This window comes from Salvelinus alpinus, chromosome 6 (assembly GCF_045679555.1).
Source record: "Salvelinus alpinus chromosome 6, SLU_Salpinus.1, whole genome shotgun sequence".
In the NCBI taxonomy this organism is placed as follows: Eukaryota; Metazoa; Chordata; class Actinopteri; order Salmoniformes; family Salmonidae; genus Salvelinus; species Salvelinus alpinus.
In genome coordinates, this window is record NC_092091.1 from 24,441,788 (window position 1) to 24,467,862 (window position 26,075).

The 26,075-nt window shown below is 43.0% G+C and overlaps 1 protein-coding gene across 1 annotated transcript in view; it reads left to right on the forward strand.

Moving 5' to 3' along the window:
- The window catches only part of LOC139578426 (ephrin type-B receptor 1-like), a 166,161-nt gene that overhangs the window by 111,993 nt on the left and 28,093 nt on the right, over positions 1-26,075 (forward strand). Inside the window, exons 7-11 of the mRNA XM_071405991.1 lie at positions 4,465-4,627; positions 6,835-6,943; positions 8,077-8,141; positions 24,000-24,188; positions 25,204-25,451. Of these exons, the coding sequence (XP_071262092.1) occupies positions 4,465-4,627; positions 6,835-6,943; positions 8,077-8,141; positions 24,000-24,188; positions 25,204-25,451 (774 nt within the window). The remainder of the gene's footprint in view (positions 1-4,464; positions 4,628-6,834; positions 6,944-8,076; positions 8,142-23,999; positions 24,189-25,203; positions 25,452-26,075) is intronic.

The following is a 26,075-nucleotide window of genomic DNA, read 5'->3' on the forward strand; positions in this document are numbered from 1 at the left end:
GTTCAGTTCACAGTCCACCTCCGCAGCTCTGGGAGTCTCTCCACCCCTCCCAAATCTTTAAAGAGGCCAGTCCAGGCGAGGATAAGGCCACGGGTAGGGTGGGTTGGAGCTTCAGAGGGATGGGATTGGGAGGGTGGTGCAATCAGGCATTTCTGGGGAAGAGAGATAAGTGGCCTTAGGCATTTAAGGAAAGCCAGGCATTATTCAAAGTCCCCCCTATCTAATTCTGCGCTGGACCTTGTCAGTTAGGCAGTGCATTGCTATATTCTTAGAAAAAAGGGTTCCAAAAGAGTTATTCGGCTGTCCGCATAGGATAACCTTTTGGTTTCAGGTAGAACCTTTTTGGGTTCAAAACCAAAAGGATTCTACCTGGTACCAAAAATGGTTCTTCAAAAGGTTCTCCTATGGGGACAGCCGAAGAACTCTTTTAGGTTCTAGATAGCACCTTTTTTTCTAAGAGTGTACAGATGTAGGATCTTAATTTAAGCCAGTTTGCTACAGCAGGAAAATTATCCTGCAGCAACAGGGAATGTAAATTGTTATGTGGATTATAATTAATGGATTTTTCTTTTTAACTTCTTCTTAATAGGGGGCGCTGTTTTCACTTTGGGAAAACATTGTGCCCAAATTAAACGGCCTCGTACTCTGTTCTAGATCATACAATATGCATATTATTATTACTATTGGATAGAAAACACTCTGAAGTTTCTAAAACTGTTTGAATTATATCTGTGAGTAAAACAGAACTCATTTGGCAGCAAACTTCCAAACAGGAAGTGAAAATTATGAAAATGGGGCTCTGTGTCAGGGCCTGCCTATTCAACTGGCTTATATTTATGGATCTGTATGCACTTCATACGCCTTCCACTAGATGTCAACAGGCAGTAGAATGTTGAATGGGGTGTCTAGCTTGATCTGAGACCGAATGAGAGCTTTTGGAGTGACAGGTCCGCTCTTTTGTCAGTATTCAACTGCGCACCAGGGAACCTAACATTGTCTTCTGAAATGCGTTAAGTATACACGACGAAATACTCCGGCTCTTATTTTATTGGATACATATGAGAAAAACATCCTAAAGTAGGATTTTCAACCGAGTTTGACCAGTTTATTCAACGTTTATTGGGAATTTTGGAATTTTTCGTTCAGTGCGCAAAGATTTCTTGGACATGTGCCCTCCACATGGCTAGCCAAAGTTGCTAATTCGACAGAAGAAATGGACATTCTAAAACAAAACAACGATTTATTCTGGAACTAGGATTCCTTGCACAACATTCTGATGGAAGATCATCAAAAGTAAGAAAATATTTATGATGTTATTTTGTATTTTTGTGGTTTGTGTTGGCTCCAACAAGGCGGAGAATATGTGAGCGCTGTCTCACAATATTGCATGCTGTATAATGTACTAAAGTTATTTTTTTAAATCTAACACAGCGGTTGCATTAAGAACCAGTGTATCTTTCATTTGCTGTACAACATGTATTTTTTAGTAAAGTTTATGATGAGTTCTTTGGTTAGATTACATGACTGTCCAAAATATCTCCGGATAATTTGGTGCATGATGGCTACATATTCACAATTTAAAACCAGGATTTGTACCTCAAATATGCACATTTTCGAACAAAACATAAATGTATTGTATAACATGATGTTATAAGACTGTCATCTGATGAAGTTGTTCAAGGTTAGTGATTAATTTTATTTCTATTTGTGGGTTTTGTGAAAGCTACCTTTGCGGTGAATAAATGGCGTTGTGTGTTTGGCTATTGTGGTGAGCTAATATAATTCTATATTGTGTTTTCGCTGTAAAACACTTAAAAAATCGGAAATATTGGCTGGATTCACAAGATGTTTATCTTTCATTTGCTGTACACCATGTATTTTTCATAAATGTTTTATGATGAGTATTTATGTATTTCACGTTGCTCTCTGTAATTATTCTGGCTGTTTTGGTGCTATTTGTGATGGTGGCTGGAATGTAAAACTACGATTTATACCTCAAATATGCACATTTTCGAACAAAACATAAATGTATTGTATAACATGATGTTATAAGACTGTCATCTGATGAAGTTGTTCAAGGTTAGTGATAAATTTTATCTCTATTTGTGGGTTTTGTGAAAGCTACCTTTGCGGTGGAAACATGGTGAAAACATGCCGTTGTGTGTTTGGCTATTGTGGTGAGCTAATATAAATATATATTGTGTTTTCGCTGTAAAACATTTAAAAAATTGGAAATGATGGCTGGATTCACAAGATGTTTATCTTTCATTTGCTGTATTGGACTTGTGATTTCATGAAATTATATTATATGATATCCCTGTCGCGTTAGGCTAGGCTATGCTAGTCAGCTTTTTTGATGAGGAGGATCCCGGATCCGGGAGGGTAACTCGAGTTGATAGATTTTCCGTTAGGGTAAATCAAGTCTGACATTTTAAAGTGGAAATGTCAAACTTTAAAAGCCTTTTAAAACTTTAAATACACTACAAGTTTGCACTTCCTGTTGTGCAGCTAAATTCTCAGCAACAATAGAGTAATGAAATGATGATCCTACATCTGTAAGGAGCAGCTATATTTCAGGGTTTCAGTTGCATCTCATTTCGGCTCAGTGTTTTTCTTCTGAAAGAGAAAGGTCAGAGCCTCCATTAGCGGAGGAGAGCTCTCCCTTCCTGCCTGTGTCGCTGTGGGTCAGCTGTGTTTGTGTGTTTGCTGTGTATGCACACACTTTTCCTGTTATAAAGTACCACTATGGAATAGATACTGAAAGTAGCAGGCAAAATGTGTCAAGTTTTTATGTACACCAGCAGACCTAGCCTGAAATACAAATACCAAGTCACATTCTCACTAAACACTTACTAAACACATGCTAAACAATGAACATGTTTTTTTAATTAGCTGTTTTTTGATTTTGTTATACTCTTGTGAATTCTATGGTTTTTACTAGATTGCTTGTAGTTTTTCATGTTGTCTGTCTGTAATTGTGCAATGACTTGGTGCTGCCTATCTTGGCCAGGACGCTCTTGAAAAAGAGATTTCAAATCTCAATGAGCCCTTCCCGGTTAAATAAAGGTTATAGAAGAGAAGAATGTACATACCACAGGAAGCTGCTGAGGGGAGGACAGCTCCTAGTGATGGCTGCAATGGAGTAAATGAAATGGTATTAACCACATGGAAAGCGTGTGTTTGATACCATTCCATTTATTCCATTCCAGCCATTACTTTGAGCCCTTCCTCCCCAGTTAAGGTGCCACCAGCCGCCGGTGGTATATACACTCAGGTGTTCAGTACACAAAGAGATGTATGCTCTCCAAATCTCACACAAGCTATTTTTCCTATATCCCTTCATTCTGGTCGTAGGCTAACCTGGACACGTCTCAGTGTTTTTCCACCTCCTGCGCCTGTTTGCTCTCATCCCTCCACCGAGGGAAGAGTCTGTGGAGATAGACAGACAGAGAGAGATGAAAGCAAACAGAGAAAGAAAAAGCAAATGCCATGCGCTCTCTGAGCACACACAATGCCAGTAAAAGGTGGGCTGTGATGAGCCAGTGATCTGAAAGGAGATAAGTGTGTGTTAACTCCGGGTGATGATTGATGATGAATACCTCTATGCATGGATTCTAAATCCAGGATCAGTTACCAATATTCTGCAGCATGATAGAGGAAAAATCTAATGTGGGGATGTTGTGTGGAACTCTTTTTTTTCTCTCAACACCTCCCACGTATTGATCCTTGTCCCTATTTCTGGTTTTATGTGGCCCAATTAAAATATTTAACAAATGACATACTTTGTGCATGTGAAAAGCCTAATTCCCATTGGCCTAATCCAAGCCCCTCTATGGCTATATAAAGAGTGCAACAGTGGAGGCCGATGTGGAAATCCACCATCCATTATAATCTTATACACAAACCTAAAGAGGAAAAGGGACCAAGGAAATGTTGTTATCTAAGTCCACAGGTTATTATGTACTGTATGAAATGGAAATGTTGTTATCTAAGTCCACAGGTTATCATGTACTGTATGAAATGGAAATGTTGTTATCTAAGTCCACAGGTTATTATGTACTGTATGAAATGGAAATGTTGTTATCTAAGTCCACAGGTTATTATGTACTGTATGAAATGGAAATGTTGTTATCTAAGTCCACAGGTTATTATGTACTGTATGAAATGGAAATGTTGTTATCTAAATCCACAGGTTATTATGTACTGTATGAAATGTTGTTATCTAAGTCCACAGGTTATTATGTACTGTATGAAATGTTGTTATCTAAGTCCACAGGTTATTATGTACTGTATGAAATGTTGTTATCTAAGTCCACAGGTTATTATGTACTGTATGAAATGGGATGATGGGTTGACTCGAGGTGTGTTACTCCACCGCCTGAAGGCTTCAGGACCTGTGTGATGAGCAAATGTAATATTATCTATCTCGTTCTCCTCTTTTCCATCTCTCCCTGTCTGTTACAGGACCACACTGAGTTGAATTCGACCATGGTGCGCAGCCAGACCAACACTGCCCGTGTGGAGGGCCTGAGGCCAGGCATCATGTACATGGTACAGGTCCGTGCCAGGACGGTGGCAGGCTTCGGTAAATACAGCAGCAAGCAGTTCTTCCAAACCCTGACAGATGGTAGGTTCTGTGTGTTTGTGTGTGTGTTTGTGTGTGTGTGTGTGTGTGTGTGTGTGTGTGTGTGTGTGTGTGTGTGTGTGTGTGTGTGTGTGTGTGTGTGTGTGTGTGTGTGTGTGTGTGTGTGTGTGTGTGTGTGTGTGTGTGTGTGAGTCCATGGGTGACACCATCATGCCATGTGGGTCTTTGTGTCTGTGGACTTGGTGTGGGAGGTTGAATATAGTATAGTAATAAATTCAAACATTTCCCAGCTAACTGGGTATTACTGCAATACAGATATGTCGACGCAGAGCAGATGGTGAATATATTTCCTGAAACACATATTCCCTTGATATTAGGATTTATTTGTAACATTCAGTACATATTCCAAAACTATCCTGCGTCCGGATTAAAGTGTTTCCTACTGAAAAAGAGCGCCACCTACTGGTGGTGGCCTCCGATAAAGGTGCCGCTTTAGATATAGTTGCCTAGCGGCCTATGGTTGGCTATCAGATAGTTGCATACAAGCTTACAGTACAACCAGACATAAAGTGCCCTATCCCAGTACAGTGCACGTACAGTACATAGGTCAGTGACGCACTAACACTAGCGTGTGTTGGGAGAGTCTAGGGCTGCAAGAGAATTGGTCCATGGGTTGTTGCCCAGGGCAGAGGTTTATGCTTCTCACTCTGCCAATGCTTGCTGAAGACTGAGACTTGTCCTGGTCCCACCTGCCTATTGGACAGACTTTTTATTTAACCTTTATTTAATTAGGCAAGTCAGTTTAAGAACAAATTCTTATTTACAATGATGGCCTAGGAACAGTGGGTGAACTTCCTTGTTCAGGGGCAGAACGACAGATTTTTAACTTGTCAGCTCAGGGATTCGATCTATCAACCTTTCGGTTACTGGCACAACACTCTAACCACTAGGCTACCTGCCGCCACAGATGCCCTGAGGAGATGCAGGTGGGCAGGGTCAAAGGTCACTGGGTGTGGCATGTAACTGGAGAGCTCCAGGGGTGCAAACAGAGTAGCCCGTAAACGATGGGGACCAATCCCCTGCCTCTGCTCTCTGAGTTGAGAATAGGTAGGCTACTTGTTTCAAGAGATAGAGAAGGCTGTGAGTTACTGTTCAGGAGAGGAACTGTAAGGGTTTTCTACCCCTACCATCTGACTACTTCCATTTGTTTGAGGAAATGGCACACTTGAGGTGTTAGCCATAGTGAGTGGCACAGCTGCATAATGTAGTGTAGGAAAACAGCCAACAGAGAGCTCCTGCCTGCTCACAGTGTGGAGTAGCTTATTAACAGGGATCTTTAGCAGCAGTGCCTGCGGAAGACTTGGGGTTGCAGCAGCATCCGTTTCCCCCCAAATAGTTGAGTCATCAATCTTCGAAAAGTTTTCCGGTCATGGTCAGAGACAATAACCCAATAAAAAGTTAACAAAAATAAGACTTTTATGCAAATTCTGCACCCACAAAATATTATACAACTATAACCCATATCAGGGTTCTCCCCAGGTTTTTTTTAACAAGGTGGTACTGCTGAGTACGGCCATGGGAGAGATCCCGTCGCGGGGCGGTGCCCTTTTGAACTCAGAGGTTTTTGTCTCTGAGTTTTTGTAATCCCCATTTCCTGCAATCTAGAGCATGAATGATAACAAATAAAGTTAAAACATGTTTTTCTTTTAATGATATATTATTTTTTACATAGTGGCACAGCCGTCCACAAGGTGACACAGCACCACTCTTACATTCTTTGGGGAGAACCCTGCATATGATATCAGCAGAATATGAAAAGTGATGCTGTTCATTCAAAACACAATATGCATCGACATATGAATGAATATAGATCAATACTGGAGAATGTATGTTTCAGTTGGAATTGACAGAACAGCTACACATCCTTTTAAATCCGATCCATAGATATGAATTTTTCTGTTTACTTCTCAACTCTCCCTCTGACACGTAATACAACATTTGTGATGAGATTAGCAGGCGTTTTTCTGACTCCTATTGAGTGTGTTAGGGGATTAGCTGTGTCAGGAAGCAACGTGTCAACTCTGAGAGACTGTCTGCACAGATACTAACCCACACGTCCGTGTATTCCCCACAGTCACACAGAGCTAGTAAAGGCTTCTCCTCTTTCCTCTCTTCTCCTCTCCCTTATCTGTTATGTCACCCTCAACTTTCTCTCTCGCTTTCTCTGTCTGTCTGTGTGTGGTGTGCAGATGAGTATAAATCAGAGCTAAGGGAGCAGCTGCCTCTGATTGCAGGCTCAGCGGCTGCAGGAGTGGTCTTCCTGGTGTCCTTGGTGGCCATCTCCATCGTCTGCAGCAGGTAACAAGCATTTACAGATGTAGGATCTTGATTTGACCAGTATTGTTGTAGCAAAATCATCCTGCAACAACAGGATTTGAATGTTTATATTAGTCCACAATGTTGCTTGATCGGTGGTTAGGCTATTAACTGTGCAAAAGTAGGCTACATGAAAAGTGCAACACTGTTAATATAACCATGTGTTAGTGCAGGTCTTCAGTGAATTCAAGTAAATCAAAAAGCTCTTCTGCATTTCCTGCCACACAGGAAAATTCTCAACAACAAAAGTGATCAAATGAAGATGCTACGACTATAGTCACTGTTCATACCTGGTGTTTACAAGGGATATGTTCAACCATTACTGTATGCATCTCAGGTATTAAATGTTTAAAGATATAATCCTTAGTTGATACATCCAATTTTGGATATATATATTAATGATATTGACTCTTGAAGAACATAACCTAGAAATACCTCATGGGCTTAATTTAACTGTCGTGTCCCGTCAGAACCGAAAATAGAAGCTTGTTTTACTCCAATCTTTGTAAACCATGTAAATGTAAACAAACACTGTATAGCCTCAAAACACGGTTAAAACTATCATTTTGATATCCGTCTTTGCATCCATAGGTCTGTGTATGAATATAAGAGTGGTTACAATTCTCCTGGCCCACCCATCAGCTTTTTACCAAATCAGAGACGGGATGACAACTTTGTTGTTGTTTCAATTAAGGACTTTAGCTTTAATACAGTGCAGTTATATTGTCAAATATGTCACGAACCGGCTCAAAGCCCGTAACAAAAGGGAGACCACGTGGAGATAAGGAGTAACAAAATATATATTTATTAAATAAAGTAACTCGGTATAATATACAATGATGTGTGTAATCAGTAATCAGTAGTGTAAGTGAGTGTTTTGCATGCATGAATGTGATAATGCAGGGTGTTGAAAGATGCTAAAGCAACCAACCAAAAAAACACCAAGAAACACAACCAAATCTATAAAGGTGTCTGCATGGAGAGAGTCTCCTCCCAACTCCGCCCACCGGCATCCTAATAAGGAAACAAGAACAAAGAGAGAATACGGCAGACAGAGTGGGAGGGTCGTCACAAATATAGTTACATGACTGTCTTTTGCTGATTCTTTGCTGCAGGAAGAGAGCGTACATGAAGGAAACTATATACAGCGACAAACTTCAGCACTGCAGTACAGGCAGAGGTGAGCATACAGCTCTCATTCCATCCATACCACACACACACACAACACTCACCCTACTGAACCTCTCTCTCCCACCACACACTCTCCTACTAGTGACTCCACCAGACCAACTGGGCACAGACGTCAGTTCAACATGTATTTTTTATTTCCATTTGGTTAGTGTGATTTCTTCTACATACAGTGGGTTCTGAACCAGACCAGTAGTCAGGGAATAGGGGTTAAAGCATGCACATGTTTCAGCGTTTTACAGCTGAAATGATCGATATTGGATAACACTCTGCCAATCAGTGCCTACACGGCCCTGGCCTTTCACAGATCAGTCTGTTGCCATGTATTCTGAATCCGGACTAATTAAGGGTGAATTTCCCCAGAGTCTTATTGCCCTGTTCAACTACTCCTCTTCTCTTGCTCTCTCTGTTGGAGCAGTACGGTGTACATTGTCATCAAGAACATTGGATCCTGTGTAGCCAACAGCCCTGTGCTTACAGTCAAATGACAGGTTATAATTAAACCATCTATTTTATATCAGGACATCCTTTTTCCTAATCAGGTATTCCTGAATCACAAAATGATTGGTTTCATTCGGCTTCCTTGTTTGTCAAGGGAGCAAGAGTAAAAACAAGATGTCATGGCGATTTTGTCCTCCTTCTGACATCTCCTCTCCATCTCCTTCTTGCTCTGTATTGGGAATAACAGCATTAACCTGTCATTCTGTTTCCTAGACATTCTAAGCACTCAGATCAGATGTGGAGAGTGTTTAGAAAGGCATCTATTTTTCTCTCCTCCATCCATAAAAAGATGGTGCCACAGAATAAAATAAAATATACAATAGTATGACCATCTGTAGAGCATCTACAGATACAAGACTATACAGATAAAGTGTGACCTATTTAACTGTTTGCTGTTTAAATAGATTCTGCACATGTGGCGTGAAAATATTTGGACCGTGTGCAGGTAGGGCTTCATATAATCAGGGGTGAAAGTAGATTTAATTTCTTACTAGCACAGGACACCCAAATGCGCGCACAAAAACATTTTATACTACAAAAATGACAGGGTAGCCTACTCTGCTTACACTGACAAACAGATCAATAAAAACGATGTTGTCTAATCCATATAATTGGCCAACGAAAAGGGGAGACACAAATACAATATGATGTCCATCTAACCTAGAGGAGGAAATTATTGTCCAAAAACAAACCAAAGTGGCAATGACCCAATGACAGTGTATATGCACACAAACCGGGGATATGGCCGATGTTCTCCGCTGGTGCCAATAAGATAGGCTACCGTTCGCTCAATTAAGTTAATAATTTTGATAACTAAAAGACAGATTGAGTCTTTTCATTGTCATCTCTTTACAGCAATAGCCATTAGCTATCCAAACAGTTTTTCCCTGATTGTATTTTTAAATATAGCGATATGCCTGGCTGTGTGTCTCTGCTTTTCACTGACGGTCACAACATATATTTGGTATTTGCAACTGGCACTGCCTAAATTGTGGGCCCTTCCGACTGTAGGCTATGCAATTTATAACAATACACAGCTTTTTTATATGAAGCTAATGATCATCTGTGACCAAATATCATGCTTTCTGGTGTAGTAGCCTATTTTAAATGATTTTATGTAGGCTATTTCTGTATAGACAGGAGTAAGCTAATTAAGCTATATAATTTGGCCATTTTAATTAAATTTACTTTAGGGAAAGCTTAGCTTCCCATAGCCCCATGGACATGCCGGCTATGCATTTTAATGTGGCATAAACACAAACAGTCATGATATTTTTATCTGATTGTCAAACAATCATTTACCTGTGCACATTCGTCCACTAACAAATTAATTCCAGCTTCCATACCCTAACAGTGCACTGTGCACCCGCAATTTGATGAATGGAGAAAGACATCTGCTACAAAACACCTACATGTATTGTAATGACATTCTGCGATTGTCTTTAGGCTTATACTTGTAGCCTGAATTGATGCATCCACTGTTGTCCACGTGCGCCTCGGTCTTGGCCACTCATCTCTGCCTTGTCCGAGAGCGTCTCGGCCACTCATCTCCGCCTTCACAAAATGTAAGTGTTTTCCTCAAACCACAAAGCAATAGGACCGTATACCACCAGGTTTCCAGTGAATTTGCAAATTTTGCAGCATGAACTGACATGTTGTCCACCCATTCAAAGAATGAATTTAGTACTGAAAGCATAAGCTACAGCTGGCTAGCACTGCAGTGCATAAAATGTAGTGAGTAGTTGACTCAAAGAGAGAGAAAGACAATAGTTGATCAGTTTTTAACAAATTAATTTCTTCAGAAATTAAGAAGAAGCAAGAGAGAACGAGAGCTAGCTGTGTTTTGTATTTTCTTTTCACTTTCACTTACTTAGCTAGCAAATGCAGCAAGATAGATTAGCCTACCCAAACACCGGGCTCAAAGAGAGGAATGCTATGTTAGCTGGCTGGCTATGGCTATCCAACACGGGATCTCTTCCAAGTTAAGGTAAGCTTTTGATCTTATAAATGTATTGCCACCGGGCCCGCCGGTGTAATTGCTAAACTGCCTGCTGACTGTGCACTGTACTGCGTGATTGTAGCGGGTTTACTAACACTTTAGTTCTAGTAGCTATGTTGATTATGACGTTAGCTAATATGGTGAAAGTTATGTAGGCTGTGTGTAGCGGTTATGATATGAAAGTCTGGCTTGGAAAGTTTTTTTCCCTGGTCACAGACCGCTGATGTGTTATACAAGAGTGTGCAAGGCGGTATTGAATGTGTCAATGTCTGTCACCTTAATTACTCAAATTTCTCTCGACCTGTGCACCTACATTGCAAACTTTCATTCATAGGCTAGGTTGTAGCAACCCCTTGATGGTTATAGGGAACATTTTTGTATCATCTAGTAGCCTAAACTTATCAATGTTATATTGAGCTGGGTGAATGGAATATGAATGACGATCATCCAATATGCTGTAATAGAAATAAGGCCATGGTCATAAATAATCGTCCTTACTCGTCTTAAACGGCACCGACCACCACTGGTGAGCTGGTCCCCTTTTCCCCTTTTTCCCAGCGCCTGAGTAAATCCTCTAATTTGAGTGTGTGTGGATTCACTTAATTGTCTATTAAACCTGAGTCGCCTATTGGTTCAAAGCAATTTTGTCAGAATAAGCCCCGTTCAATTGAGAACCAAGCCCTTGATCTCTCACATACAGTAGGACACACAATAGATGGTTCCAAGTTAACTCTTCTGATTGTCCTTTACTTTGAAAAGTACCATTATTATTTTATTTTGTATTGTAGAATACATGTGGAAAGAGGCAGAAATCTGACAAATCTATAGTTAACCAAGTACCTTAATTGGAAAAATTCAGATAAAGCTAAAGTTTCCAGTTTAAGTTTACTTAGTTTTTGTTGTGAGAAAGACATCTGAAAGACATCAATCTAGCCCGGCCGATACGTGGAGCTGGAATGTACCGCACCGGGCTATGCACACGTACAGGAGACACCGCATAACACGGTGTCTGCCCGTACTTTCGCTCTCCCCGGTAAGCTCGGGGAGTTGGCGCAGGTCTCCTACCTGACTTCGCCACACTCCCTTGTAGCCCCCCAAGACATTTTTGGGCTTGACTCTCGGGCTTCCTACCGCGTCGTCGTGCTGCCTCCATTCGCCGGTATCCCTCCTCACACTGCTCCAGAGAATCCCAGGCGGGCTCCGGCATTCTCCCTGGGTCGATCGCCCACCTGTCGATCTCCTCCCACGTAGTGTAGTCCAGAACCTGCTCCCATTGCCATTCCTCCTTGCGCTGCTCCTGCTGCCGCTTATCACGCTGCTTGGTCCTGGTAAGGTGGGTAATTCTGTCACGATCGTCTTTAGGTGAAAGAGAGGACCAAGGCGCAGCGTGATATAGATACCACTTCTATTTATTTGAGAAGATGAAACGAACACGAACACTAATACAAACTAAACAAAAACAACAAACGACCGTGAAGCTACAAACGAAAGTGCAGACACAAGCTACTAACGTCAAACATAGACAATTACCCACAACCTACCTAATGCCTATGGCTGCCTTAAATATGGCTCCCAATCAGAGACAACGATAGACAGCTGTCTCTGATTGAGAACCAATCCAGGCAACCATAGACATACATAAACACCTACACTGAACACAACCCCATGAACTCTACAAAACCCCCTATACAATACAAACACCCTATACTAGACAAAAACACACACACATCCCCCATGTCACACCCTGACCTAACTAAAATAATAAAGAAAACAAAGAAAACTAAGGCCAGGGCGTGACAGTACCCCCCCCAAAGGTGCGGACTCCGGCCGCAAAACCTGACACAGAAGGGGAGGGTCCGGGTGGACCTTCTTATGGCGGCGGCTTGGGTGCGGGACGTGGACCCCACTCCACCATAGTCAATACCCGCTTTGGTGGCGCCTCTGGAACGGCGACCCTTACAGCGAGTCCCGGACTGAAGTCCATCCCAGAGGACGCCACTGGACTGAGGGGCATCTCCGGACTGAGGGGCATCTCCGGACTGAGGGGCATCTCCGGACTGAGGGGCATCTCCGGACTGAGGGGCATCTCCGGACTGAGGGGCGGCTCCGGACTGGGGGGCGGCTCCTGACTGGCGGGCGGCTCTGGCGGCTCCTGACTGGCGGGCGGCTCCGGCGGCTCCTGACTGGCGGGCGGCTCAGGCGGCTCCTGACTGGCTGGCGGCTCCTGACTGGCGGGCGGCTCTGGCGGCTCCTGACTGGCGGGCGGCTCTGGCGGCTCCTGATTGACGGACGGCTCTGGCGGCTCCTGATTGACGGACGGCTCTGGCGGCTCCTGACTGACGGGCGGCTCTGACGGCTCGGGACAGACGGGCGGCTCTGACGGCTCGGGACAAACGGGCGGCTCTGACGGCTCGGGACAGATGGACGGCTCTGACGGCTCGGGACAGACGGACGGCTCTGACGGCTCGGGACAGACGGACGGCTCTGACGGCGCGGGACAGACGGACGGCTCTGACGGCTCGGGACAGACGGACGGCTCGGGACAGACGGACGGCTCTGACGGCTCGGGACAGACGGACGGCTCAGACGGCGCTGGGCAGGCAGGCAGCTCAGACGGCGCTGGGCAGGCAGGCAGCTCAGATGGCGCTGGGCAGGCAGGCAGCTCAGATGGCTCTGGGCAGGCAGGCAGCTCAGATGGCTCTGGGCAGGCAGGTAGCTCAGATGGCTCTGGGCAGGCAGGCAGCTCAGATGGCTCTGGGCAGGCAGGCAGCTCAGATGGCTCTGGGCAGGCAGGCAGCTCAGATGAGTTTAAATTGAGTTTAAATGTATTTGGCTAAGGTGTATGTAAACTTCCGACTTCAACTGTATATCTAAATTATGTGTATTTTTTTATTTTTTTATTATTACCAGGTTTTATTGGACTGTTGGAGCTAGAAACAAAAGCATTTTGCTGCACCTACAAATTTGCAAAGATCAGAAAATATGTGTACGCGACCAATAAAATGTGTTTTTGCTTTGATTTGATGTCTACAAGTAATTGTTACAGCATCAGGTAAATAGCTTTGAGAGCTTTGTCCAAATACTGGTGGCCACAACTAACAAAATAATGGACAATCTAACCAGAGAAGTCCAAGAACTTAAGACCAGTTTACAATTCTCCCAGGGAGAGGTGGATGTTCTGAAAGAGACTTGCAGCAAGATGACAACAAACTGTAAGTCCACACAAGATGACATCAGCACTGTCTTTGAATCATTATCACAGATGACTGGAAAAACAGACTGTCTAGAGGGACAATCTAGGAGGAATAACATTGTTTTGGATGGGATATCAGAGTCTCCACATGAGACCTGGATGGAGTCTGAGGAGAAAGTGAGAAAGATTATCACTGAAAAGCTGCAGATGGATCATAGGAAGATTGAGGTGGAGCGCACCCACAGGTCTGGAAAACCTGTAACCAGCCCAAGTTACAGACTCAGGCTGATAGTGGTCAAGTTCCTAAGCTTCAAGGACAAGATGGCTGTTCTGGAGAGAGCCAAGAACTTGAGAGGAACCAACATCTTCCTCAATGAGGACTTCTCAGAACCTGTGCGTCAGAGACGGAAAGAATTTATCCCAGCTATGAAAGCTGCTAAAGAGCGTGGGGACATTGCTTACATCTGCTTTGACAAGCTCATTTCTCAGGCTTTTGTGAGGGAGGGTGGACAGAGTGAGCGAGCCAAGCTTCTGGGTCAGTAGCTTCAGCCCAACATCACACACATGCACACACAACAAGTGACACTCACAAGTGCCTGATTGACTGACTATTAGATTGACTGACTACTGACTGACTTTTATTTTACTTATTTATTATTTCCACATTATGTCTATCTCCGATAAGCTACCCAGGAAAGGGATAAGAATAGCCCGTACTAAAGTATGTAGTATGTAGCCTTAGAAATAAGGCTCATGAATTCACTAACTTGCTAACATCGGATAACATTCATATACTGGCCATCTCTGAAACTCACTTAGATAATATAATGAGTAGCAATATAATGATATAACATCTCCAGAAAAGACAGGAATGCCTATGGGGGAGATGTTGCTGTACATTTTTTAGAGCCATATTCCTGTAAATCTTAGAGAGGATCTCATATCAAATGTTGTTGAAGTGTTGGGGTTGCAAGTTCACCTGCCTCATCTAACGCTTATTCTTTTGGTGTGCTGCTATAGGCCACCAAGTGCTAACAGTCAGTATTTGGATAATACTGTATGCGTGCAATGCTTGATAGTGTGTGTGATGTTAACAGAGAGGTTTATTTTCTGGGTGACCTGAACATTGACTGTTTAGCAACTAGCTGTCCTCTCAAGAGGAAGCTTCTAACTGTGACTAAAATCCTGTGATATGACCCAGGTTATCACTCAACCAACAAGAGTGCATACCAATAGTGTTGGATCTGTGACATCCACTTTTGATCATATCTCCAGTAATGCTTCAGAGCTTTGCTCCGAAAGCAATATCAGTTCCCATTGGCTGTAGTGACCATAACATTGTGGTAATTACAAGGAAGCCAAGGTGCCAAAGGTTGGGCCTAGAGTAATTTATAAGAGATCATACAAAATGTTTACTCAGGACTCTTTTGTTGAAGATGTAAAAAAGGTATGTTGGTCTGATGTGTATGAGGAAGTGAATCCAGATGCAGCACTGGAAGTATTAGTCAAAATATTCATGCCAATTGTTGACAAGTATGCACCTGTTAAAAGATGAGAACTGTTAGAGTCCCCTGGATTGATGATTAATTAAAAAATGTTATGGTTCAAAGAAATTATGCAAAAGAGGTCACAAACAAACCAGGCTGCTCAGCTGATTGGTTGACATACATTTTGTGTGACTAAACTTAACAGAAATAAGAAGAAACTATATTACCAAACCAACATTTATGACATCAAAAAGTGGAAAAAGACTTTGGAGTACCTTAAATGGGCAGAAAACCCAATTCATCTCCATCGTTCATTGTTGTAGTTTATAACAAAGAGGGGCAGCTCCGAACTGAGGTGCAGCCCCGGACTGAAGGGCGGCTCAGGCGCCTGTGGACTGAAGGGTGGCTCAGGCGCCTCTGGACTGAAGGGCGGCTCAGGCGTCTCTGGACTGAAGGGCGGCTCAGGCGGCTCCTGACTGACGGGCGGCTCAGGCGGCTCCTAACTGACGGGCGGCTCAGGACAGACGGGCGGATCAGGCGGCTCAGGACAGACGGGCGGCTCAGGACAGACGGGCGGCTCAGGCGGCTCAGGACAGACGGGCGGCTCAGGCGGCTCAGGACAGACGGGTGGCTCAGGCGGCTCTGGACAGACGGGCGGCTCAGGCGGCTCAGGACAGACGGGCGGCTCAAGCGGCTCAGGACAGACGGGCGGCTCAGGCGGCTCAGGACAGACGGGCGGCTCAGGCGGCTCAGGACAGACGGGCGGCTCAGGTGGCTCAGGACAGACGGGCGGCTCAGGACAGACGGGAGACTCTGGCAGCGCTGGGCATGAGGAAGACTCTGGCAGCACTGAACAGGCGGGAGCACCTGTAGGGAGGAGACGGAGAGACAGCCTGGTGCGGGGGGCTGCCACCGGAGGGCTGGTGCGTGGAGGCGGCACCGGATAGACCGGACCGTGGAGGCGCACTGCAGGTCTCGAGCACCGAGCCTGCCCAACCCTACCTGGCTGAATGCTCCCCGTAGCCAGGCCAGTGCGGCGAGGTGCAATATCCCGCACTGGGCTGTGCTGGCGAACCGGGGACACCATGCGTAGGGCTGGTGCCATGTACCCCGGCCCGATGAGACGCACTGGAGACCAGATGCGCTGAGCCGGCTTCATGGCACCTGGCTCGATGCTCAATCTAGCCCGGCCGATACGAGGCGCTGCTATGTACCGCACCGGGCTATGCCTGCGCACTGGGGACACCGTGCGCCTCACGGCATAACACGGTGCCTGCCCGGTCCCTCTCTCTCCACGGTAAGCACGGGGAGTTGGCTCAGGTCTCCTACCTGACTTTCCCCCCCCAAGAATTTTTTGGGGCTGCCTCTCGGGCTTCCAACCGCGCTGCCGTGCTGCCTCCTCATACCACCGCCGCTCATCTTTCGCTGCCTCCAGCTCTGCTTTGGGGCGGCGATATTCTCCAGCCTGAGCCCAGGGTCCCTCTCCGTTCAAAATCTCCTCCCATGTCCAGGAGTCTTGAGATTTCGGCCGCTGCTGCTGCTGCTGCTGCCCGTTACCACGCTGCTTGGTCCTTTGGTGGTGGGTGATTCTGTAACGTTCGTCGTTGAGAAAAAGAGAGGAGGACCAAGGTGCAGCGTGGTAAGTATTCATTATCTCTTTTAATGAAAACGAATACTCGAACAAAAACAACAAAACACGAGAACGAAACGAAACAGTCCTGAACGGTGAAAATACAAAACACAGAACAGAAAATAATCACCCACGAAACACAGGTGGAAAAAGGCTACCTAAGTATGATTCTCAATCAGAGACAACTAACGACACCTGCCTCTGATTGAGAACCATACCAGGCCAAACGCAAAACACAACATAGAAAAACGAACATAGACAACCCACCCAACTCACGCCCTGACCATACTAAAACAAAGACATAACAAAAGAACTAAGATCAGAACGTGACAAACATTGAACATTTAACCATTATATTTGTGACTGACAGCATTGACTCAGAGCTACAAAATGACACACTGCTGTTGAGGAACAATGGGAAAGTATTTCTGCTGTGAAAGTTGTGTCACGTTCCTGACCTGTTTTCTCTTGTTTTGTATGTGTTTAGTTGGTCAGGGCGTGAGTTGGGGTGGGCATTCTACGTTATGTGTTTCTATGTTCGTTTAAATGGGTTGCCTGATATGGTTCTCAATTAGAGGCAGGTGTTTTACATTTCCTCTGATTGAGAACCATATTAAGGTAGGATGTTCTCACTGTTTGTTTGTGGGTGATTGTCTTCCGTGTCTGTGTATGTCGCACCACACGGGACTGTTTCGGTTGTCGTTCGTGTATGTAGTCTGTTCCTGTTCGTGCGTTCTTCGTGTCTATGTAAGTTCTCATGTTTAGGTCAGTCTACGTCGTTTTGTTATTTTGTATCATTCAAGTGTAGATCGTGTCAGTGTTCGTCTTGTCAATAAATTCATTATGTCAGAATACCTCGATGCGTATTGGTCCGATCCCTGCTTCTCCTCTTCAGACGAAGAGGAGGAGAGCAACCGTTACAAGTTGATAAACTTTTAACCCAACTTTTGAGAAAATGGCCCTTGACTGTTTTTGTACACCTACTGGAGAGCTCTTCTTTGTCTACACCTATTCAGCATCGTTCGCACCCTCTTAAGACTTAGCCCCACCCATCTCTTTAAATAGCTATCCAATAGCTACCCGGACTATCTGCATTGACCCTTTTTGCATGAACTCTTTTGACTCATCATATACACTGCTGTTACTGTTTATTGTATATCTTGTTGAGCTTCAAGTTCCTCTGTGTCCACATCACTAAGGAATTAGTTGTGTTCCACACACACCAACACAGTCGTCAAGAGGGAATGACAATGCTTCTTCCCAGTCAGGAAGCTGAAAATACTCACTACCGACACCCTGGTTTGAATCCAGGCTGTATCACAACCGGCAGTGATTGGGAGTCCCATAGGGCGGTGCACAATTGGGCCTGTGTCGTCTGGGTTTGGCTGGTGTAGGCCGTCATTGTAAATAAGAATTTGTTCTTAACTGACTTGCCTAGTTAAATAAAGGTAAAAATTTAAAAATTTAAATTGAGAGCACCAGGACCCTGAACAGCTTCTAACTCCAAGCCGTAAGATTGATAAATACACTGAACAAAAATGCAACATGCAATCATTTCAAAGATAAGAGTTACAGTTCATATGTGACTCACCACCTGGATTTGGTCTTATGTAGCTACATTTGAAATTGTCTTTTTGATATTGGATAAAAGTAGAGACTCAGAGCTACAAAATGGTATATCATACACTGCATTTGAGGAACAATGGGAAAGTAATTCTGCTTTGAAAGTTGATCAACTTGTAAAGTCACTTTTGAGAAAATGACTTTTGACTGATTTGGTATCTAGTCAAGAGTTCTTCTTTGTCTACACCCATTCAGCATTGTTCACACCCTCTTAAGCTTTAGCCCCACCCATCTTGTTTCGCTCTCGGAGCGCACACTTGACACTCTGGCCGATGATTTGTTTGTTTACATGAAAACAGCCTAACCAACTCTGCTGGCAACAATTTCAGTATGCTTTTTTGCAGACACTTACTGACACCGGCCATATTCAACGGATGTTGTACACACATCACATAATGTTAGCTAATGAGCCAGCCAGCTAACGTTAGCTAGTTAAACAACAATGAACAGTGCCAACAATGCCACAGTGCTGGGAGATAAACAGCCTGGTTCAATGTTAGCTAGCTAACATTAGGCTCTAACTAGAATAGCAAACGGCTCTGGGAAACAAATAATAACGTCAGCTAGGGAGCCAGCCAGCTAACGTTAGCTAGCAAGCTTACAGTGCACTTTAGCTTAAGACAATTAGCTAACTTAATCATCCAGAAAGTGGAGAGCAACACTTATGCAGCTCCAATACACAATACATAAAAAGAAAAGCTGCGTTCGACAGGATTACCAACACAGACTAACGAGCTCAAATAGACAGAAGCCCTCTATATGGCAGAACAATTCGAATTCTTCTCTCGGCATGCCCAGCCCACTCATTATCTCAGCCAATCAAGGCTAGTGGGAAGGTTGCAGACTTTTTCTGTGGCTTAACCAACAAGGTTCATAATTTAACAAGTTTGTTATTAAGGCACATGAGAGTTCACATGTTTGGGAAGGCATTTTTGCCCCAATTTTTTTTTAGCGTTCAAACAGCTATCCTGTGAAGTTTTGACTTGTGACATACGCCTAGTTTCCTGAATCGGGTCACATATAAGGAAATCAGTCAATTTGAAATAAATAAATTAGGCCCCAATCTATGGATTTCACATGACTGGGAATACAGATATGAATCTGATGGTCAAAGATACCTTTAAAAATGGTAGGGACGTGGATCAGAAAACCAGTCAGTATCTGGTGTGAACACCATATATTTTTTATTTTTTAAATTGTATTTCACCTTTATTTAACCTGTCTAGGATCAGCGTGGCGCTAGCGGCACCCCTCCCCCCCCCCCACTGAAAAACCAGTGCCGCGAAATTCAAAAAAAATATTTTTTTAAAATATTTAACTTTCACACATTAAAGTCCAATACAGCTAATGAAAGACACAGATCTTGTGAATCCAGTCAACATTTCCGATTTTTAAAATGTTTTACAGGGAAGACACAATATGTAAAGATGTACATCTATTACCTAAAAACACATTAGCATAATCCACCATCTTTTATTTGTCCACCAACACCAGTAGCCATCACCAATTCGGCTAAACTAAGATATTTATAGCCCCTAACCAACAAAAAAACTCATTAGATGACAGTCTGATAACATATTTATGGTATGGGATAGGTTTTGTTAGAAAAAAGTGCATATTTCAGGTAGATGGCATAGTTTACAATTGCACCCACCGTCACAAATGGACTAGAATAATTACAATGAGCAACGTGTTTACCTAACTACTAATCATCAAACATTTCGTAAAAATACACAGCATACACGAATCGAAAGACACAGATCCTGTGAATACAGACAATATTTCAGATTTTCTAAGTGTCTTACAGCGAAAACACAATAAATCGTTATATTAGCTTAGCACATAGCAATTAGCAGCCCAGCATTGATTCTAGCCAAAGTGAGCGATAAAAGTCAACATCGCCAAAAGATATTAATTTTTTCACTAACCTTCTCAGAATTCTTCCGATGACACTCCTGTAACATCACATTACAACATGCATATACAGTTTGATCGAAAATGTTTATATTTAGCCACCAAAATCATGGTTAGACAATGTGGAATGTAGCTCAGCTGGTCAGAAAAAGTCTGTGCGCCACTTAGACAGTGATCTACTCTTATACATAAATACTCATAAACGTGACTAAAAAATATAGGGTGGACAGGGATTGATAGACAATTTAATTCTTAATACAATCGCGGAATTACATTTTTTAAATTATCCTTACTTTTCAATACAGCTTGCGCCAAGCGATGCTACGTCAAAAAACATGGCGTCCGAAGCCACTAAAATGTTTCGACAGAAACACGATTTATCATAATAAAAATGTCCTACCTTGAGCTGTTCTTCCATCAGTATCTTGGGCAAAGGATCCTTTCTTGGGAGAAATCGTCTTTTGGTGGAAAGCTGTCCTCTTGCCATGTGGAAATGTCAACTGCGTTCGGGATGAACTGAAAAGCGTGCCCAACTTTTCACATCGTTGCAAAAATAAATGTCCCAAAATCGCACTAAACGGATATAAATTGCTATAAAACGCTTTAAATTAACTACCTTATGATGTTTTTAACTCCTATAACGAGTGAAAAGATGACCGGAGAAATATAACAGGCTAAACTAACGCTTGGAACAGGAGCGGGTCGGTGTCCAGCACGCGCGTTACGCAGCAAGGAAAGACTTGCTAGCTACAGGGTTTTTTCATTTGTAGGTCCTGTGAACGTGCAATCGACCCCGTTGGAATCGTCATCACGTAAAGGCATCCAGGGGAAGACGTAAGAAGTGTCCGTATAGTCATAGCAACGACAGTGCCCTTTTAACTGAGTTCAGAAGAGTGGCCAACATTTCTCAAATCTGACTCCATGTCAGGGAAATTGCTGTAGAATGGGCTCTGTTCCACTTAGAGACAAAATTTCAACTCCTATAGAAACTATAGACTGTTTTCTATCCAATAATAATAATAATATGCATATTGTACGATCAAGGATTTTGTGGGAAGCCGTTTCAAAAATTAGCCAAGTTAGCATAAATAGTCTAAACAGCGCCCCCATCCCCAACAGGTTAACCAGGTAGGCCAGTTGAGAACAAGTTCTCATTTACAACTGTGACCTGGCCAAGATAAAGCAAAGCAGTGTGACACAAACAACAACACATAGTTACACGTGGGATAAACAAAGGTACAGTCAATAACACAATGGAAAATCTATATACAGTGTGTGCAAATGGAGTAAGGAGGTAAGGCAATAAATAGGCCATAGTAGCGAAGTAATTACAATTTAGCAAATTAACACTGGAGTGATAGATGTGCAGATGATGATGTACAAGTAGAAATGCTGGTGTGCAAAAGAGCAAAAAAGTAAATAAAAACAATACGGGGATGAGGTAGGTAGTTGGATGGGCTATTTACAGATGGGCTGTGTACAGCTGCAGCGATCGGTAAGCTGCTCAGATAGCTGATGCTTAAAGTTAGTGAGGGAGATATGTCTCCAACTTCAGCGATTTTTGCAATTCGTTCCAGTCATTGGCAGCAGAGAACTAGAAGGAAAGGCGGCCAAACGAGGTGTTGGCTTTGGGAATGACCAGTGAGATATACCTGCTGGAGCGCGTGCTACGGGTGGGTGTTGTTATGGTGACCAATGAGCTGAGATAAGGAGGAGCTTTACTGGTGAGACCTGGGACCTGGAACACACTGTCAATCAAGAGCATCCCAAACATGCTAAATGGGTGATGTCTGGTGAATATGCAGGCATTAGAAGAACTGAGATATTTTCAACTTCCAGGAATTGTGTACAGATCCTTGTGACATGGGGCTATGCATTGTCATGCTAAAACAAGAAGGGATGGCGGCGGATGAATGGCACAACAATGGGCCTCAGGATCTCATCACGGTATCTCTGTGCATTCAAATTGCCATAGATAAAATGGAATTCTGTTCGTTGTCTGTAGCTTATGCCTGCCGATACCTTAACATCACTGCCACCATGGGGTGCACTCTTCACAACCTTGACATCAGCAAACTGCTCGCCCACATTACGCTGTCTGCCATCTGCCCGGTACAGTTGAAACCAGGATTCATCCATGAAGAGCACACTTCAGCATGTCAGTGGCCATTGAAGGTAAGCATTTGTCCACTGAAGTCGGTTACTACGCCGAACTGCAGTCAGGTCAAGACCCTGATGAGGATGACGAGCATGCAGATGAGCTTTCTTGAAACGGTTTCTGACAGTTTGTAGACAAATTCTCCGGTTGTGCAAACCCGTAGTTTCATCAGATGTCAGGGTGGCTGTTCTCAAATGATTGTGTGACAAACGTGTTGTGTGATAAAACTGCACATTTTAGAGTGATGATGGATTATCTTGGCAAAGGAGAAATGCACATTAACAGGGATATTAACAAAACAGTGCACAAAACTTGACAAAAATACGTTTTTTGCGCATATGGAACATTTCTGGGATCTTTTATTTCAGCTCGTGAATAATGGGACCAAACTTTACATGTTGTGGTTATATTTTTGTTCAATATAGTTTTTCAAGTAGCTACCCAGACTATCTGCATTGACCCTTTTGCACTCTTTTGACTCATCACATATGCTGCTGCTACTGTTTATTATCTATCCTGTTGCCTAGTCACTTTACCCCTACCAATATGTACATATCTACCTCAATTACAGTACGTCATAGCCCTGCACATCGACTCAGTACTGGTACCCTGTGTATATAGGCAAGTTATTATTACTCATTGTGTATTTATTCCTCGTCTTATTATTTTTCTGTAATTATAAAAAAAATTCTCTCTGCATTGCTGGGAAGGGCCAGTAAGTAAACATTTCTCTGATAGTCTACACCTGTTGTTTATGAAGCATGTGACAAATAGGATTTGATTTTGATGTGATTTAGCTTTATGTTACAGTGACTTTTGTGTTTATGGTGAAAATGCTGTTAAAAACATTCTCATACAGATTTTGTGTTTCTTTCCCTTAAAATCTTAACATAATAAACCCATAACTCAATGCACTGCTTTTCTAATGGATTTTTTTTTCTATTTAGGTCCAAATTTGAGCAAAATCTAAAATTGCGATTAATCGAGATTAGCTAATGCCTTTAACTAAATTAATTATTTTTAATCGTTTGACAGCCCTAATTTAGAATAAGGTTTAACAGCTTTGTCATTCAATTTTTTATTTAAAAATAATCTTATTTGATTATTTTATATATTTTACATGTGATAAGGTCACATAGAGGGCCAGAGATAATTACAGACACCTGTGATAATCTTAAGTACCCAATAGGGCCATACAATCCTCTAAAGTGACCAACATTCTGGTAGTTTACTGGCAAACTTAGTCTCTAGTAATATACCCTCCCTTTGCAACACTACTGATGATACATTTGTTTGTTTCCCCGTGCTCATCCTAACCTCTACTCCTTCTCTGTCTCTGTTCCAGAACTTTCTCTGAGACCGGACATGTCCAGCTGTCCCTCCCCCATGGCATGCCCCACCCACTTCTCTGGCTCGCCAGCGATGAAGATCTACATCGATCCCTTCACCTACGAGGACCCCAACGAAGCCGTCCGAGAATTTGCCAAAGAGATAGACGTATCCTGTGTGAAGATTGAGGAGGTCATTGGTGCAGGTGAATGGGAAGAGAGGAAACCTAACATTCAGTAACATGGGGGAGAATCTCTCTGCCTCTGCTGCAGTGAAAGCTGTGAATCTATCATTCTCTTTTCCACTTCCCCTCTACCTGTATCTGGGTGTTGGATGAAGGAATTGTCTGAGACATTTGGTCTTCCCTCAGATATTCTGTTTCTGAAAACCACTCTTTCCATCTGATTTGTTTTGCTTTTAGAGAGAAAGAACCATTTCCACTTAACAGACTTGCTCTCTTTACAGAGGGCAATGTTAGCCACTATCTCAGTGAAAACTGCTAATATGTAACTAGACTCCTTTCCATTATTCTATATTTCATGCTGATTTTATCTGGCAGGATTTTTTTTTTTACTTGACTGGATATATTCATGCATTCAGCAAAAGAACGATCCTAGCACTGACTGGTGTCTGACATGTTGGAACTTGTCTTATGACCCTGAAACTGGGCTCTATGTTAATGGGTACCACAGGGAGCCAGAGTGTAACACTGTCTTCATCTCCGTGTTTGTCACATATACAGTGTTTATCTTTATGAGGACTTTTGATTGTACATGTGCTATATTTAAGCTATAAGGCCCAAGGGGGTGTGGTATATGGCCAATATTCCACTGCTAAGGGTTGTTCCTTTAAGCATGACACAACGCGGAGTGCCTGGACACAGCCCTTAGCCTTGGTATATCACAAACCCTGAGCTGTCTTATTGCTATTATAAACTGTTACCAATGTTAGAGCAGTAAAAATAACTGTTTTGTCATACCCGTGGTATAAGCACTGAATGCTGATTGGCTGACAGCCATGGTATATGCCATCGGTACGACAAAACAAAACACTCCGCGTTGCGTCGTACATAAGAACAGCCCTTAGCCGTGGTATATTGGGCATATACCACATCTCCTCTGGCCTTATTGCTTAAGAATAAGACGTGAAATACATGATATCAGCTTGCATACTAATAGTTTGCTTTGTAATAATGTAATTTATCATGTCTTTTCCTCCAGGCGAGTTTGGAGAGGTGTATAAGGGTCGCCTGAAGCCGTCTGGGAAGAGGGAGCTGTACGTGGCCATTAAGACCCTGAAGGCGGGCTACGTGGAGAAGCAGAGAAGAGACTTCTTGTCTGAGGCCAGCATCATGGGCCAGTTTGACCACCCCAACATCATCAGACTGGAGGGCGTGGTCACCAAGAGTCGGCCAGTCATGATTATCACAGAGTTTATGGAGAATGGGGCCCTGGACTCCTTCCTGAGGGTGAGCGCTGCTTTGTTATTCTGGGTGTGTCCTAAATGTCACCCTATTCCCTTTATAGTGCACTACTATTGGGCATGGTCAAAAGCATATAGTGCACTTTATAGGGAATAGGGGCCCATTTGGAACGCATCCTCCTTTTTTACCTCCTCTGGTCAGCACACCAGCCCCGGCTACAGCTTTCAGCTCTGTTGCATCGGACTATACACTGGGTTGAGCTATAGGGCCACTGTTTGGTTTCATATATCAATCATATTGATTAATCAGCTAAAGCTTTTATTGGTAATTTGACAGTTTCACACTAACAGTGAAGTATGATTATTGAGATGAATTATTAAAAGGATTATGAAAATTGAGATTTAAAACTCCCTGGAGGATAAATGTATAGCAGGGAATTGAGATCTGATAAACAACCTTGGCATGAATGAGCAAAAATGTATTATATTTATCAATAACCTTCAATATTTCGTAATATAATTCATGAGATTAGCATAAATGAAATTGTTCCACCCAGAGTCCTTTGATGCAGCATAGCTAACACAGTGCCCTGATTCAAAGTGCCAGCCTGGCACAGTTTACTGTTTCTTCTTCCTCCTTGGAAACAGAAAACATGGAACACAATCAATA